The following is a 17,089-nucleotide window of genomic DNA, read 5'->3' as shown; positions in this document are numbered from 1 at the left end:
TGAGTTCAGAACTGGAGTAGAGAAGTCATACATTTGAAACACCAGTAGATAAATCTCATCTCTGACATCTCTATTTTGGGCATGTCATAGGTGAAATTTTTACTTACTTTTCAAAAATAGTAGATTTACAAACTCACAACATGTTGCGATGTGTTGTGCGGTTGTAGATCTACTATTTTCATGTAGCCCAAGTATAAAATAGAAAGTGGTTGGTTAACCTACACTAGGGTAGAGCTATTTTTCATTGAGACCGGCGGTCTCCTCTTTCCGCCGGTAACCAAATTATTGGCTCAGGAATGCGACAAACAAACAAAATCTATGAATTCAATGCTTCATGGGGTGTGTAATTGTTAGAAAATATGTCATTTTTGGGGTGAACTGCTCCTTTAAATTGACCCTAGCATTCTGTTTTTCCATTTTGACGGTCCACCAGTAGCCCATAAACCTATCCTAATTAGCATGGTGCTTTTCAATTAAAATGAAAACCTGTTTTGTTTTATCTCTAACCCATTCCTCCTGCTGGCCTCTATAGTATGATGAATTCGTGCCAGCCTCCCTCACAACCAAACATGGAGGCTTCTACGTCAATTCAGGTGTACTGCAGTTCCGGCAGGCCTCTGGCTCTGACACAGAATCTGATGACTTCACAACAGAAGAGAAAACTCTCAGGACGACTCATGTATGTCTCACATCTTGGAAATATGTCCACTTTAGACAATATCTTCAAAACACTTTAGTAGTTTGTCAGTCTTTAGTACTTAATTTTGAGTAGATCACACTGTACTCTACTCAAGGTATAACAGTAAGACTTTTTCATTTTTAGAAACGTAAACTAACTGAAGGAGGGCCAGATAAGGTAAAGAAGAAACAACGAAAAGAAATTGGACAGATGATAACCACAGATGGGGTACAGGGGTAAGATGAACTTCTTCGATATAGACTATTAGTCTACAGTATTTTTTGTTGGTGTGACAAAAATATATTGATTTAATTCCATTAATAACCAATATTTTTGTTTTAATCTCATAGTCCACTTGAAATTGGAGTCAAGGTACGGGTAAAGAAGAGAAAGACTGCAGGCCCCCTGAGTGTCACAAACGTACTGAAGAAGATTCAAAGAGAGAAAGAGAGGGAAATGCTGAGAGACAAAGGGGGGGAAATGCTGAGAGAGAAAGGGGGGGAAATGCTGAGAGACAAAGAGGGGGAAATGCTGAACAAATCACAAGAGAACCAAAAGACCATACCCGTCATCATCAGCAATCCTCTGTGCCCTGCAGATGCAGCTGCGGGCTCAGGATTGGCCGATCCTCTCCTTAGCTTAATTGGATCGACCAATGACAATGCACTCATCCAAGCAGCCAATACCATTGATTTGGACATGGATATCGATCTGGACTCGTTGTTGGATGCCACTGAAGAGAATTCACAGGTCATATCTCTGCTTGAGCCTGCCATGGAGGCTTCACTCATCTTGCCTTCCCAAATCGAGACCGAGGTCCAGATCCAGTCTGCTGTTTTACCTCAGCCCCAATCCCAGACGAAAGCTGATGCCCCATCAAAGTCTCAGCCAGAACAAACTCTACTCCTGCCAGAGGTCAAGGCCAACGCCATACACCAGTTTGTCCCTCTGCCAGAGGGGCTTCCTCCACAACTGGGAACCACCATTGGAGAGTTTTCTGTGGTGAGCCAGTGCCTGCTTTGGAGGTGCTGCTTGTGAAAAGGCAGTTTTCATATTGATTAGTAGATGCATGGCCAGGTGAACTGCACACAGCAAAATCCTGAGTGTCTGACTATCAGATGGACACAAAAGGCTCCATGAGTTCAGGATTTCGCTCTGTATTGATTGCTTCATAAACTTTGCTTTTCCAGGCAGCCAAAGAAAGAGAGGGTGAGTCCAAACTCAAGTTCTTCACTCCTGAAATCAACACCATTCTCCTGGAGTAAGTAACAGGACCAGCATGTACAAAGCATAATGCGCTGTTCTAGACCACTTTGTGAATACAGCTAGTACATATTTCAGGTTGCTGACTGGCTGTGTTTTGACCCAGTGTTGAGTTGCAGTGCCGTGAGCTGGGTGGTCAGGTGCGCTCCCAGGTATACACACACCTGTCCTTCCTAGTGCCCTGCAGTAAAGACACTCTCCTCCAACGTGTCAAAAAACTATTGCACGCATATACGGTTAGTGTGTTTTTAAGATCAGGTTGTGCTTAAACATTCTGTCAATAAATTAATACCAACCATATGGTACGTGTCATGGTTGAATTCATTATGAAATGTTGAGATTGAACACCAAGTCAAATTCCTAGTACTGTATGCAAATGTGTTTGACAATAAAGTTTTTTTTGTTTGATGTTTTTAGGAGGATCCCATGCTGAAACTGAGTCATGCCATTGGCAGAGCTTTGCCGGAGCAGATTGCACGTTTCAATGAAAATTACCAGGCATATGCACAGGCCAAGTCTTCAAAGTATGTTCAACAAACAATTCTCAGGTCATAACTTTGCGAGGAACAAGATTTAAGCGTGGATAAAGTCGCTATATAAATGCACAATTTAAAAGCTCTGCTAGCTGGCCCCAGGGGCTATCCTCATCCTTACACCCAATAGACCAAAGTTGATTGAACCATCCTTTAGCTTAATTTATACTTTGTCACTTGATAAATGCTTTATACTTTGTCACTTGATAAATGCAATGTTTATCGCTTTGCATTTATCATATATATTTATGATATGTGAGACATCGTTTGAAGTATAAATTATGACAGAGTAAATTCGTCTTTACTAAAATGTAAAACTAAACTGCTGAGCTCTAATATCCTAACCTTGATTGACGGATGTTCTTATTGACAAAAATGCATATACATGACCATATAGTTTTGCAGATCTTTCCAAAGGATAAGACCTAAAGAGCTTATTAACATTGAGGTCCTTTAGTGCAAATGTGTAAACGAACACATGCCTGACTGTTGATCAGATACTGAATAGTTGTGTTGTCAAGTGTTTAGTTGCCATACACACAGTGCAGTCACAAAGCAACAAAAGGCCAAAGCAAGCCTTTCATTAAGTTAAAGTCATCATCACTTTCCACATTTATGTCACCTAAAGTTTTTCTCGTCTGTTTCACTTCCACCAAAGCGTTTCTTCCCTGCTGAAAACGGCAGGCACTCTCCTAAATATGCTTGAGTTGAAAATATTTTAGCTCTCAGCAAGCAGATAAAAACGCGATATAGGTGCCTCGTCACGCTGCTGGTGTTTTCAAAAACGCATCTCTCCCATTGTAAACAATTAGACAAAATGTCTTGGTGGACAGGGCCCCTTATAGCTTGACTGTCTTGCTTTAAAGGGATATTTCACTGTAAAACACTTCTGGGGTGAACATCTACTCTGGCTTTTGTGTGCACCCCAGAAATCTTTTAAGTTGCTTGATTCAGTATTTAGATCATTTGATATTCATTTCATCATACACGCCCTCTCCAGTAAGACCATTGAACTTCAAACTCCATTTTAACAATGTTAGACCAATGGAAAACATACGTCCCTGGTTCTGTTGCCTAATATTGTCCTAATGCATGAGGGTGTGGTAATATAATTTTTCCATTTTCAACTAAATTAATCTTAAAGTATTTGAAAAAACACAGCCCCCTCATGCATTAGGACATTATTTGTCACCAGAAGAGTAACAAGTGGAGTTTGAAGTTCTATGGGCTCTAAGGGAAGGTGGTGCGTCTGATAAAATGAATATCTAAATGACCCCAGAAGTGTTTGAAAGGGATATACTCCTTAACAGCAATGATGCAAAGTTAAGCACCACATCCTCAGTATTATCTGGAGTAATTTATGCCAAAAACATTTTTGAAAAGTACTGCTGTTGAATGAACAGCATTATTAACTGTAGGTTTTATAAGCTTGTCTTCTAGCTGGTAAGCTTCAAGCTGTATAATGTCTGCACTTCTACTTGGGGTTGGTGTTTGATACTTCACTAAACATTGCAGGGCAATGGAGGAGGGGAAGGAGAAAGAAGGGAGTGGGAAAGTTGGCTCAGAGGATGAGGGGGAGGAGAGAAGCGAGAAGAAGTGCCCTCGGAAAATATTCAGATGGACAGAGGACAGCAGGTCAGTCCTCTTTGTGCAAGAGTCACTTCAGGTGTTTAAATATAAGGACTGATCCTTTTTTGAGCATTACATGAGCTGATCATTTGGGATACATTTTAAATGTCTAAATTCATTAGACTATCTTATTCTAGATTATAATTTTTTGGAGCAACGCGTAACAAAGTATAAATTAGACCTGCATGCATTATGTTTAGGAAATGTCTATGCCACGTGGTGACGGCAAAGATGGAGAGATACGAAAAGGAAAGGCTCGAGAGCCAAGACATGGACGAGTACCTCAAGACCTTCCTTGACAATGAGGTCAAACCCCTTTGGCCTAGAGGATGGATGCCGCCCATGTATGTGATACACGAATACTATTTTCACTGATTAATGCTTCTTAATCTTTTACATAGTGGTCTGTATAACCATCTTTACGTGTATGCATTCCTCCTTATTCACACACTCGGCTGAATGCTTCATTTTCTTAGGGTGCTGCTGAGAGAAAGCAAGAGAATTTTAGCCTCGCCGGCTTCATTACCGTGAGTACAAAATTAATTGCAGTATATTGACTTGTACAACCCTTAGTTTTAACTGTCCCCATTGAAGCACGCTCCATCAAAACATTCCTGGGATTCCTTAGATATCATGACATTTGTTATCAAGAGTGTTAGTTTGAAACAACTGAAAACTCCTCCACTGAAAGAAATGCTACATGAAGTGACGCTGCCAATTGTGTGCACCGGGCAGCTGCGAGTGTGCGAGCACCGAAATGGGAGATGTGGTTATTAGGTCATTTCTAAGCCTGAGAATTGTAATCGATTGGAAGTATTTCTTATTTGGAACTAAGTGATTTTTTTTTTAAAGGCCAAGGGAAAATGATCTTCATGACCTGGGCCCAGGGGTCATGGTTTTTGAGTCAGACTTCAGTACTCTGTGGGAACGCCTCAAACATGATTTATACGTGGTCATGCTGTGACGCGTTGTGAACTACTTGGGTTGTAGTTCCACTAGTTTCCGTTCGCCTCTCTGGTATGCAACCAAGTATAAACCGGGAACACGTGAAGTAATATAGCTGGCACACTCGATGCCATTGATGGCACTTATCAACCCCTCCTGCTCACTCAAAAAGAACACTGGAATAATGTCCGGAATAGCATTTTGCTGCTTGCCGAGTTGAAACCAGTGACGAATGAACACATCAGATGTGCGAAGAAAAAAATACATAGCCGACCACTACATGGGCAAAACAATATTACTTTTGTTAATTTAATTTGAGGTAATTGTTTAAGTTGTATCCTTAAGGCCGCCTCTGACTTTAGAGTCTTGATCATTTTTTTTCTCCTGTGATTCCATTCTAATTTTCATTTCACTTCTAAATGTGTAAAATGTTTTTTGTTGGCGTATTACAAAACTTTACATTTGATATTTTCTTTTTCTAACAGTGTTAAGAAGAACAAGTCGGAGAGAAATTCGTTAGTCAGTGATTCATGTGCTCTAATGGGAGCTCCAGCACCAAAGGAACTCATCCTGGATGTGGAAGGCCTCATCCACAACCCCCTAACCTCCACTCTTGATGCAGAGGATGAGGAGTACAGTCCCTTGGAAATGGTGGATGCTAAAAGGGAAGGAAGGAGGGGAGTGGAGGTCAGCTCTCCATCACTTGTGGAGACACCTTGTGTCGGCATCTCTACGCCTGATTCTGAGTCACCTTCGTCCTTGGATTTGCTCGCTGAACAAGCACTGGCCAGGCAACAACTTACCCGAGACTCCCAGGAACTTTTAGCAGCGGCCATTTCATCAGAAACGTGTAGTCAATCAGTCCAGCAGTGGCCCAATGATGTGGTCTGTAAAAGTGCCCCTCATGTTCCTTCGCCTGCCCAGTGCAACCCAGTAGGACTCAAAGGAGACCTTCGTCGCAAGACTGCCAAGCAGAAATCTCAAAGAGTCTCTGGACATGGAAAGGCAAGAAAAGCGCAGGCCACATCTGATGACATCCCTACATTGGATGTTATCCACAAGTGACCTGCCTGCACTACTTTGGATGCCGTCAATGTATCAAAGCCCCAGGTACTCTCTGGAAAATCACCTTAAATACCAAGGTTTTAATAACCACTCACCTTATTGTAATACATTTATCCCATTTGATCTTCATCTACTAGACGTAAAGTGGTATTTCACCTTAAAGGTGGGTAAGTGATATGTTTTTGTGAAAACAAAGTTTTTTGTTAAAAGGTCAAATCTATGTATTCTGATGGTAATCATTGCTATAGTTTGCTCCATAACAGGGGTCTCTCTGTCTCTCCCCAACTCTTTAGTAAACAGAAAATACATGTTCAGGTGGGTTGCCAATTTCAGCCAATCTGAAGAGATTACCCATTTTTCAGCCTCAGTTTGATAGTGCTAAAGTTTAGATTTTGTCAGCTCATTTCTTTGTTTCATCACTTCCAATTTCACTTGTTTATCCTGTATTATTTCTCTCTCCTGATTGGATAAAATTGGTATCCTGACCTGAACCAGCATTTGGCCTTTACTGAAGAGTTGGAGAGACGGGGACACCCCAATTACTGAATTAACACTATACCAATGATTACTATCAGAATATAGCTATTTAACACTTATTTTAACAAAAATATAATATAATAATCACTTAACCTATCCATTTTAATGTCTTTCTCTGGATTTTGCATGTGCAGTTTTTAAGTTTATTTTTATTCAATATTTAGATATTTTATGTTCATTTGATCATACACGCCCCCATCCTATAAGCTCATTCAAACTCCATGTTAACCATGTTAGACTCATTGAAAAAACACATTCCTGCTTCTGGCAGTCTCCTCATGCATTAGAAGGACAATATAGAAGTCAGCAGAATCAGGAACATGTGTTCACTGATTCCTAACATGGGCAACATGGAACGTGAATGGGCTTATATAGGAGGGGGGGCGTGTCTGATCAAATTAATATCAAATATCTTAATTGAATCGAGCAACTAAAAAAATGTCACGTGCACACAAAAGCCTGAGTAGACTTTAAAATTATCCAGATTGTTTTAAAGTGAAATACCCTTAAGTTAATTAAACAAAAAACATGTAATTTAAAAAGTCAGCGCTGCCAATATGATAACTAGTTTGTGATACTGAATTTCCTATTAACACTGGTAACAAAAGTCCAACCTTACATAGGTAATGGGGAGCCTCATGCAACAGAGGTGTTGTAAAAGTGTGACATCTAGTGGCTGAATGTTGTCTATTGCTCTTTTTTTATTTTTTATTCCACATGCAGTATAGTGTGTGTGTGTGTGTGTTTGGCAGAAGATGGGAAATAATCACTAATATTGTTCCTGTAATGGCACCTCAGTCTGGCTGAAATACACAAGAGCATACCATTTTTTTAATTTTTGGTTTGTAACAGAAATGTCTTTTCCCTCTAGATGGGTGCAGCATTCTTTGAAAAGGACTGGACATCATAGGGAAGCAGAGCATTGCAAAGCGAGAGCAATGTAATTCATGTTACATCAAAATGTTAACTAAATTATTATGGTCTGTGTATTATAACTGCACTACAGAAGGATGATCTATTGATATTTTATGCAACTTGGTGATGCTGAGAATATTGTCTGAGTGGATAGAACTGTAAACCAACCTCATTAGTGTTTGGATAATTGTTCAGTGTGGGTTAATTTTCGGTAGCTTCTGCTAATATTATTTGCACTTACTAGAAAGTTACCACATGTATATTGGTCTCTTAGATTTGACCGTAATGCTGTCAGATGTTTTTCTTGGAAGCACAATGAGATGTTTTTAAATCAAAGATGTCACCCAAATTGGTGCCTTGATAAGTCACAATATATTCGGAGACAGAACTGGGAATATAACGCATGCATTGGGGACAAGAGTGCCTTTTGTGCAGTCTTTGCATAGTCACAATTTTAAACTTGATTTGTCTGTGTATTCTGTTCTGGCTCTTAGTATTCCTCTGTCAAGAGGAACGGGATATTTCAGAAACATATATGCTAAAAAAAACTAAATTAATAAATTGAGAAATAAAGATATTAAATTATATAATCATGTTTCCTGTGTTTTTAGTTCGGGATAATGAACAGAAAGGCGGGTCATTATTGAGAAATAAACCTGGACAATCCCCCTGAAGGGTTTTATTTCTCAATAATAACTGCCTCAGTTAATTATCCAGCTTATTCCACAGCTGCTTATAGGAATCAATAATTTGACACTGTATAACATATTATTTTCTTAATTCATTTAAAGAGGGTTTCACTGCTTCCACTAAAGAAATGGTCCATTCAATTTGACAGTTGCCTCAGGTGTTGTGAATGAGCTGATTGATCTGCTATTGAGCACATCAACAGTCTGTTCAGAAATAACAATGCTGTAACCAATCACAATTGAGCATTCAACCAAGCTGTGTAGTAAAATAGATGTTGATATGTAGCAACTGGCCGTTTTAGCAGCCTCCGTTGCCTCAGCAACAGCAGTCATTGGCCCCTCAATTGACATTTTGATGCACGGATAAATGGCAATGCAACATTAATTGTGGTTGTATTAACATTTAGGTGTTACTATATGCTAGCATGCTGGCTCACAGATGCTTAAAACACACCTATTTAGCCTAATGATATTGTCTTAAAGGTATCATGACATTCATTTTCACTTTTTTTATTTTCAATGTTTTATTTGGGGTTTTATGACCTCAATTACACCCAAAAAAACTGAACTTAGAACATTCAGTGGATTTTCTGTGTTCTGGGGTTTTCTGAATAATTAGGCTGAAAAGTAATCTGAGCTTGGCCCTTCGACAGTGAGGTCACAGTCGATTAATCCCGCCCACTCTCCTCCTCGCCCCTCCCCTATCCTTTCCTTTGGGGGGGGGCGGAGCAGAGGCGATGATTGACAGGCAAAATCCCTCACCAGCGACACCCGCAGGCAAAGATTTCTTTTTTCATTGCAGTTGAAAAGGCTTTAGAAATGTGAGAGAAAAACACCTGCCATGGATCACTGGAATGGAATTTTCACTTAAAACTTTTTGTACACTTTTGAAGGACCAGGACAAAGACTTTGAATGTGGTGTAAAAGTGAATGTCATTAAACCTTTAAGCTGCTTTTAGTTAACTGTCAAAATGGCTGCTGTGAAAAGTGTCTATAAAGTTGTTTTTTGTGTAATGGATTATCCAAGGAAGTGCATTTGCGGTCTACTGGCTTCATCGTAGGCAGGAATTCTTTGTAATTCCACAGATGTGGTCTAATCGCCAAGTGATAAGAGTGATGAAAATGTGGAGAAAATGTCTGTTATGCGTCCCACAGCTACCATCATGACTGGAAGCTGGAAGTCGTTGGGGATCAGGAAGAGCTCATGATTAATTAGATGGATATAGCTATAATGAAATCTTGCATACAATGTAGTCTACTACGTCTCCCCAAGTCTCCCTAAATGCATTAGGATCAGGACAGATGTTGATGACTTGATTTGGTATTCTGTACTGTATACTAGGCTAGCCTATATTGCATTGATGGCAAAATGAACATTTGTCAGTGTGGTGAAGAAAATGTATTATCATATAAAATATAATTGGGGAAAAAGAAAATACCCAAACTGAGGAAAATTAAAACAGTATTTCTGGTTTTGTATGAACTTTCCATTTATAAAACTGTCAAACTAAAACTTTGATACAGTTGTGTACAGTGAGGCGCATGACATTGAACTGTTTCCTAAACGTAAGCTTCTAATTTCAAGCTCCTATCATGCAACAAATGTGACACTCTGATATACCAGAAAAATATCTTTCAGAAAATGCATATTAAAATTGGCCACCTTGACTGGTACCAATTTACCAAATTCCTAAATGCGGCCTGTAACTGATGGACTACTAATGTTACACTTCAGATGCTCTGAATGGTGAAAGTAACAATGGAGTAACATTGTTTAGGCATCCTATATTAAAATTGGCACGTATAAACACATTTTCTTGATGTCCTGAAAATCAATTCATAGGAGAGAACTTTTTCAACACACTATCTGTGTTGAAAAAGTTATTGAAACTTTTTATTTAATTTTTCTTAAAAAATACATGTGGGAAGCTTATATCACTGCCCAAGGTCAAAGATGATGTAAGGCGTCATTAGTGGATATTTGCAAAATAAGCATTTCCTTAAAGGAGGACCCATTTTTAACCTTATAAGTGGGTCGTCACTAATGCTCATAAGATGCATGACACAATTTCTGTCTACTCTCATTGGTGGGCTATGGACAGTTCCAGAATCTGCCTACCAATGACATCATCGATGACGATGGGGATTCCAAGCTAATAGAAACTACAGCCTTTCTCTTCCTGTGAAGTTAGCATGCTGAAATAGAATCCATTGTTCTTGCATTAATTTAAAGAAAAGAACATTTAAATCTTGTTTGAAATGACCTAACCTGCCTCTAGTCTCTAGTATGTATGTTTCTGAACTATGATCCACAGCGCTCCTCTGAGACAGCTAGAGCAAGAAGCAGAGTGCCATCTTACAAAAAGCATCAGTGAGGAACAATTATATGAAGAAAGGTTGAAAATGAGCGAAATGTCTTTGGCAACAACAAAAAGGTATTCTGACCATCATGGGACCAACTGACTGATTCCCAGTCTGGAATGGATCAGTCTGCAGCGGTATGATAAGTGATTAGTGCTAATTGCGGCCTAAAGTTTTGAGGAGCAGGTTTGTAACCGAAAGGTTCCCGGTTCAATTCCCCGGACAGGCAGAAAGAAATCTGGGAGGGGAAGTGAATGACCACCTCTTACCCCTCACCCAATACAGCTGAAGTGCTCCTGAGCAAGGCACTGAACCCCAAACTGCTCCAGTGGAGCTGCCCACTATGGTTGTACTGGCCAGCTCCCAGGTTTTAATGTGTGTGAGTGTGAAGCAGGGCGTTCTTGAAAAAGAGAATTTGTTCTCAGAGAACCTCCCCTAGGTAAATAAAGATAATAATTAAATGCAATGCACAAAAGGATGGGTATTGGGGAGGGGAAAGTAATGATGTTAAATGAGGAAGCTGACATCTTGTACACTGTCGTACACCGGATACAGGAGAATTGGTGTTTCATTCGAACATAATGATGAATCTTTGCAGGGAAGAGTTATGACTAAAAGTTCTTGGGATCAAGGATCCACAACAGCAGGAGTTATCCAAACACCAAAGGTAGTCCAGTCACAGCTTACATTTAGTAACTGTAGTCTCCCAGCCAATATATTAACTGAATAAGGACAGCCACAAGGAAAAGCCCACAATCATTTGAAGTACCTATAGAGAGAGAGAGAGAGAGAGAGAGAGAAAGAAAGAAGAGCGGGAGAGAGAGAGAGACTTCAATTAAAATCAAAAGACTGTTCTTGGCACATTAGTTACTTTTGGTCTTTTTGTAATTACTCTATATTCATGTCTAATTCAGAACTATGTTTTTTGTATTCAAAGCCAAAGCTTATTCAATATCAAACACGTCCTTACAGCCATAACCACTTATAGCACAAATATATGTGTGTGTGTGTGTATATATATATATATATATATATATATATATATATATATATATATATATATATATATATATATATATATATATATATATATATATATATATATATATATATATATATATATATATATATTTACAAGCTTAAACTCATGTCATGTGGCTTCTAGTTTACATAATTTATTTTCACTAATTGCTGCTCTTCAATGCTTCAAACCACTCACCTTTGGCAGTGGGTTGGGCAGTGACGACCTCCACTTCCAATGTGAGGTCAAGCTTCCCACGAGCTCCCTGTGCTGAGACTGTGTACTTCCCAGCATGCTCTCTGTTTGAATGCGTGGGCGGGACGACCACCTGTCCGTCTCTGCGCCAGGTGACCGACGGGCTGGGGTTTCCTCTCACCTCGCAGGTGAGTTCACCTCCTTCTCTGACCTGTAGTTTTTCTGGGCACAGGAACTGGGGACCAACTAGAGGAAGTGGTGGAATCAGGTGGGATGGAGAAATAAATGCAACACGTTTATACAGAAACGATATGTACACATTTAAAGAAAGTGCAATAAAGATGGAAGTCTTGAAAAGGGAGAAACCTCAAGGTAGAGGGAGGAAGAGGTGAGCAGTGTACGAGAAACACCTCTTATCAACCGTATTCTAACGTTTTGTGTTTTTTTTTTGTCCTGAATAGTAACAGTTTTGGACAGAGACGATATATAGCAACATGATTGTTTTTTTTTCAGAATCGGCCTCAGGTCAAAATGGGTTAAAGTCTACAACAATGCAAGATCCAAGTCTGTCAGACTCACAGTAGACGGTGGCTGTGAGGTTGTTTGATTTCACCACAGGAGGAGGCTGAGGCCCGTCTGGTCCAAGGTCCAGCTTGGCTTCACACCAGTACACGGCCCCATCATCTTCTATACTGGAGGTGACGTTCAGAGAGAAGGTCTCATTCACTGGTTTCCTCTCATCCTTGTTAATGGACTGTGGAGGACCCAATGCTTTCTGTCCTCTGTAGAAGGTCACAGTGAGGTTCTGAACAGGAGCTACATCCTGGACCTGACACTGCAGGGTGTACTGCTGAGCCTCAAACTCTGCTCCAGTGTGGTTCACATAACTGATGGACACACTGTCTGGAGGCTCTAGGACACACACACACACACACACACACACACACACACACACACACACACACACACACACACACACACACACACACACACACACACACACACACACACACACACACACACACACACACACAGTGGAGTGTTAGTACAGAGACTTAAAATATTCAAATTGACTTCAATACGTCAGTAAAATCAAAGCATCGACTCACTGTAGGCAGTTAGATCTAGTTGAGTGACACAATATCCTGAAGGATCAGCGAGTCTAAAGCACTTGGGATGCACGTTCCACTTGTTCATAGTTTTCACCGTCCACACCAGAAATCGGACCATCGTATCCCCCTACAGTGGACGTTCAAAGGCCACAAATCAGGAAGAAACGAACACTTAAAAGACAGGTACACATTTATGCTGTTGCTTAGCCGTGTTAAGATCTGCGCACAGATTCATAATGAGACCAGTGAGAATGACGATACTCATTATATTGTGGTGGCTTTAACTGTGTTTGACTTACATTTTGAATTTCAACTAGGGTAGATCTGACAATTTTGGTTTTGTGAAAGGCATTTTGAGGAGGAGGAAGAGGAGAAAAAAATTAAAAATAGCTAATTGAATATACAAGCAGGGCCGATCAGCATAACTGTCTGGATCAAAAGGCTCATTAAAACCGTGAACGTCATGCATCTCTACTTCACACAGGACAATACCTGAGTACGACTTAACGTGTTTATTCTGCATCATCCAGGACTCAAACTCACAACCTTAAACACAAAGGGAAAGACCCCCTTGAGCAACTGCCACCCTAATCTGAATGTGAGTACGGTAAGTCCATGCAATCAAGAAAGTTAATATTGGAGTGTTGGGCAGCTACGTTTTTCTGCCTATAACTTAACTAGTGGACAATTGAGCATTAAATGTGGGAGGATATATGTTTAATTTCTGCTCACTTAGGCCTACATTTTGGTGAAGGTTGCAACGTTTAGTTGCATGTGCGCATGATTTGTTGCACATTTATTGTTTTAAACTTTAAAACAATAAGCCCACAATGCCAGAAGAAGAAGAATAAATGCAAATGCCAAATAAGGGTTAGCTACAGGTATTGTACATACAGTATTAGTTATTACTTATATTATATATTGTATTTAGACATTGAAAGCAGCTATGTCTGGAAATGTTTCTATTTTAATGTACAGAATTAGTGAAAATGAAATTAAGCACACTGTCACAAACCAGTATCCCGAGATACCTCTTCTGTAGATAGCATGAGGTCTTTTTTTCTGTTAATGCCAAAATTCGTTTGAATAGTGTCGTATATATCTTTTCACTTACCTGAATAGACGCTGGATCTAACTCTGGAACTTCCCAACCAATATGAATGAAATCCATTCCCAATATGGAGCAGTTAGCCGACACTGGATCACCATACCTACAGTATGACAAAAATGTTATAGGCTACAGTATACACTTATTTTTGGTATAAAACAAAAACAGAAAACAAAAACAAGGAAGAAAACAATCATCTTTTTACTGGGTGTTAATTCTAAAATACTGACAATTTCCCTTAAATTGATTGATTGTATGTTGAAGTATTTTTCGCCATACCTGACCACCAAACTGGGAGGTGTGATGCTGAGAGGGCATTGCTCTTGTTCTGGTGTATCTATAAAGGTACTGATGAGGGGAGTGGTGGGGGACGGGGGGGTAGTGAAGGAGGGGGAAGCTAGAGATGAGTGTATGGCTGGGTTGGGGGAAGGAAGCAGTAAGTGAGGGGATGTGGTCACTGAAGAATATGATGTCAGGGAGAAACAGAAGAAACAGTAGAAAGAGACATTTAATCACATACGGCAGCACATTCAACCAAGCCTTAACTGATACACTTCCTGAGAGAGTATAGTCTACACTACAGTAGCTTATATGACTTATTTCATGACATGGCGTGGCATATTTTAGCCATTATAGCAGGGGCTTAGGAGATAGATCGTCTGTCTGGCACTGGTTCAGTCCCTGGGTTCACGTAAAAGTGTCTTTTTTCGGCCTGGGCCGTAGCGTGGCAGTCCAGGCACCCAAGGCTGCAATGCCAACCTGACAGCGTGTCGCGGGTTCGACTCCCGTTCCGGACAACCTTTGCTGCGTGTCACCACCATCTCTCTCCCCATTTCCTGTCAGCCTACTTTCCCTATCCCTCTATAAATAAAGGCATAAAAAGCCCAAACACAATCATTTTTTCTTTTTCTTATTTGTTTGCTGACTTGTTTGGTCTTGGGGAGGGTGTAGAAAACCAGCCACTTCTTTTCACCTGACAGTGGGGGGTTTCACCGGGAGGGCGTAACGTATGCGAAGCAACATGCTATTCTGCCCAGTTCCAGTAGTATTCCCTAATATAGTGCAGCGACAGAGATTGCCCGGCCTCCCCAACTGGATTCCCTATTCTGGGCATTCAGATCTACAAGCTCACAATGCGTTGACGCGCCAGTAGCTATTTTCGGTGAAGTCATTAATAGACTAGAGGAAAAAAGGAGGGGACCTAGTATAGACCCCTGGGGGACTCAGGTCGATTAAGTATATATAGGGTTTAAGTGGTTAAATATTTGGGCGTTCACGTCTTAATAGTTTTTGTCTAGGCTATCATGTGTGTGTTTATCCTGAGCTTGCACTCTATGCTGATCTGTGATTTCTGTGTTTGTCTTTTTAGATCATGGGGGTCAATGATCGTTTTCCAGGTCATAGAATAACAGTGCATTTAGCTGATCTATTATGAACCATTGTGTCCCGGCCGGCACACTGAATACACCCAGTGCGTTCCTCTCAGGAAGGAAGGACACCCTGCCCAACTCTTCTTTTCTATGACCATTGTTCCACGGAATCCCGAGGTTGTTCTCCTGGCTATCGGATGATCTCACCCTATGTTAGTTCATTATTGGTGTGTACGTGTGCACAGTGCACGTGTATGTGTGTCGCTCAGTTGCCGATCTTCAAGCTCACAACACGACGGTGTCATACGATGAAGTATAGATCAGGCTACAGTGTGTGTGTGTGTGTGTGTGTGTGTGTGTGTGTGTGTGTGTGGTCAGTATCATGGTCAGTGTCATGTCAGTATCATGGTCAGTATCATGGAATATAACAAATCTGTAATTTCTGAATGCTATCTTCAGTTATAAATGGTTCATTCTTATAATTGCAGGATAGATCACATTCTTCCAATATATCAGTGATTATTTAAAAAAGGCTAAGAAAGCACAGAAAGAACTTATAGTTTAGGATCTGAACTCTACACATGTGACCACAACAACACACACACACACACACACACACACACACACACACACACACACACACTCACACTCACACACACACACACACACACACACACACACACACACACACACACACACACACACACACACACACACACACACACACACACACACACACACACACACACACACACACACACACACACACACACACACACACACACACACACACACACACACACACCTGTCATTCACTCACCTGGTTTAAGGAGGGGGAAGAGAAATAGAAGTCTTGTCCATTCAGATGCACTCATCCTTTATTTGCTGTCCTACTATATGATTAAAGAAAGACAAAAAGACTGTGACTGACTGACTGACTGACTGACTGACTGACTGACTGACTGAGAGACTGATTGACTGTGACTGCCTACTACTTCTGACAATTCTAGGCAACTCAGGTCTGAAGTGTCAGTGTGTGTGTGGGATAGTGGGTGTGTATTGTATATGTGTGTCTTTAGTTGATTTCAGGCATCCCCTCTGTTCTGGCCCCTGAAATCCACCCTGGGCGTTCTCTATTGGTATATCAAGACAGGAAGGAAGGGAGGGTCAAGAATACGGCACTTGAGCAGTGTAGGCAGGCAGGCAGGCAGGCAGGCACGGAGGCACACGCACACACACACACACACACACACACACACACACACGCACACACACGCACACACACACACACACACACACACACACACACACACACACACACACACACACACACACACACACACACACACACACACACACACACACACACACACACACACACACACACACACACACACACACACACACACACACACACACACACACACACACACACACACACACACACAAAACAGATGGGTCACGGTAGTAGAACTTGGTTACCGTTAAAGGGAAGGGAGTATTGATACAGGACAATGAGACTTAGGAAAAATTATGTCATTATGGAAAAAGCTGTCATTTGTCTAAACACTCCATTGACAGTGATGAACGTTCACATTTCTGAATCCAATATAATGTGCAAGATAAGATAAGCATCATTGACTTACAACTGAAAGAGTTCATCACAA

General features: G+C 40.7%; 1 protein-coding gene across 1 annotated transcript; it reads right to left on the bottom strand.

Moving 5' to 3' along the window:
- Positions 1-9,803: 9,803 nt before the first annotated feature.
- On the bottom strand, positions 9,804-16,511 carry LOC308101088 (intercellular adhesion molecule 1-like). The gene is made up of 7 exons (XM_080450417.1): positions 16,243-16,511; positions 14,332-14,509; positions 14,059-14,155; positions 12,942-13,071; positions 12,412-12,744; positions 11,836-12,078; positions 9,804-11,385 (listed from the first exon to the last, which is right to left on the bottom strand). Exons 1-7 carry the CDS (start codon positions 16,295-16,297, stop codon positions 11,306-11,308), a joined length of 1,116 nt encoding a protein of 371 aa, XP_080306543.1. The 5' UTR covers positions 16,298-16,511; the 3' UTR covers positions 9,804-11,305.
- Between the last annotated feature and the right edge of the window lie 578 nt (positions 16,512-17,089).

This window comes from Gymnoscopelus braueri (genome assembly GCF_963280865.1).
Source record: "Gymnoscopelus braueri genome assembly, chromosome: 2".
In the NCBI taxonomy this organism is placed as follows: domain Eukaryota; kingdom Metazoa; phylum Chordata; class Actinopteri; order Myctophiformes; family Myctophidae; genus Gymnoscopelus; species Gymnoscopelus braueri.
Note: the sequence above shows the minus strand (reverse complement) of the source record. Positions and strands in the feature narration are given on the sequence as shown.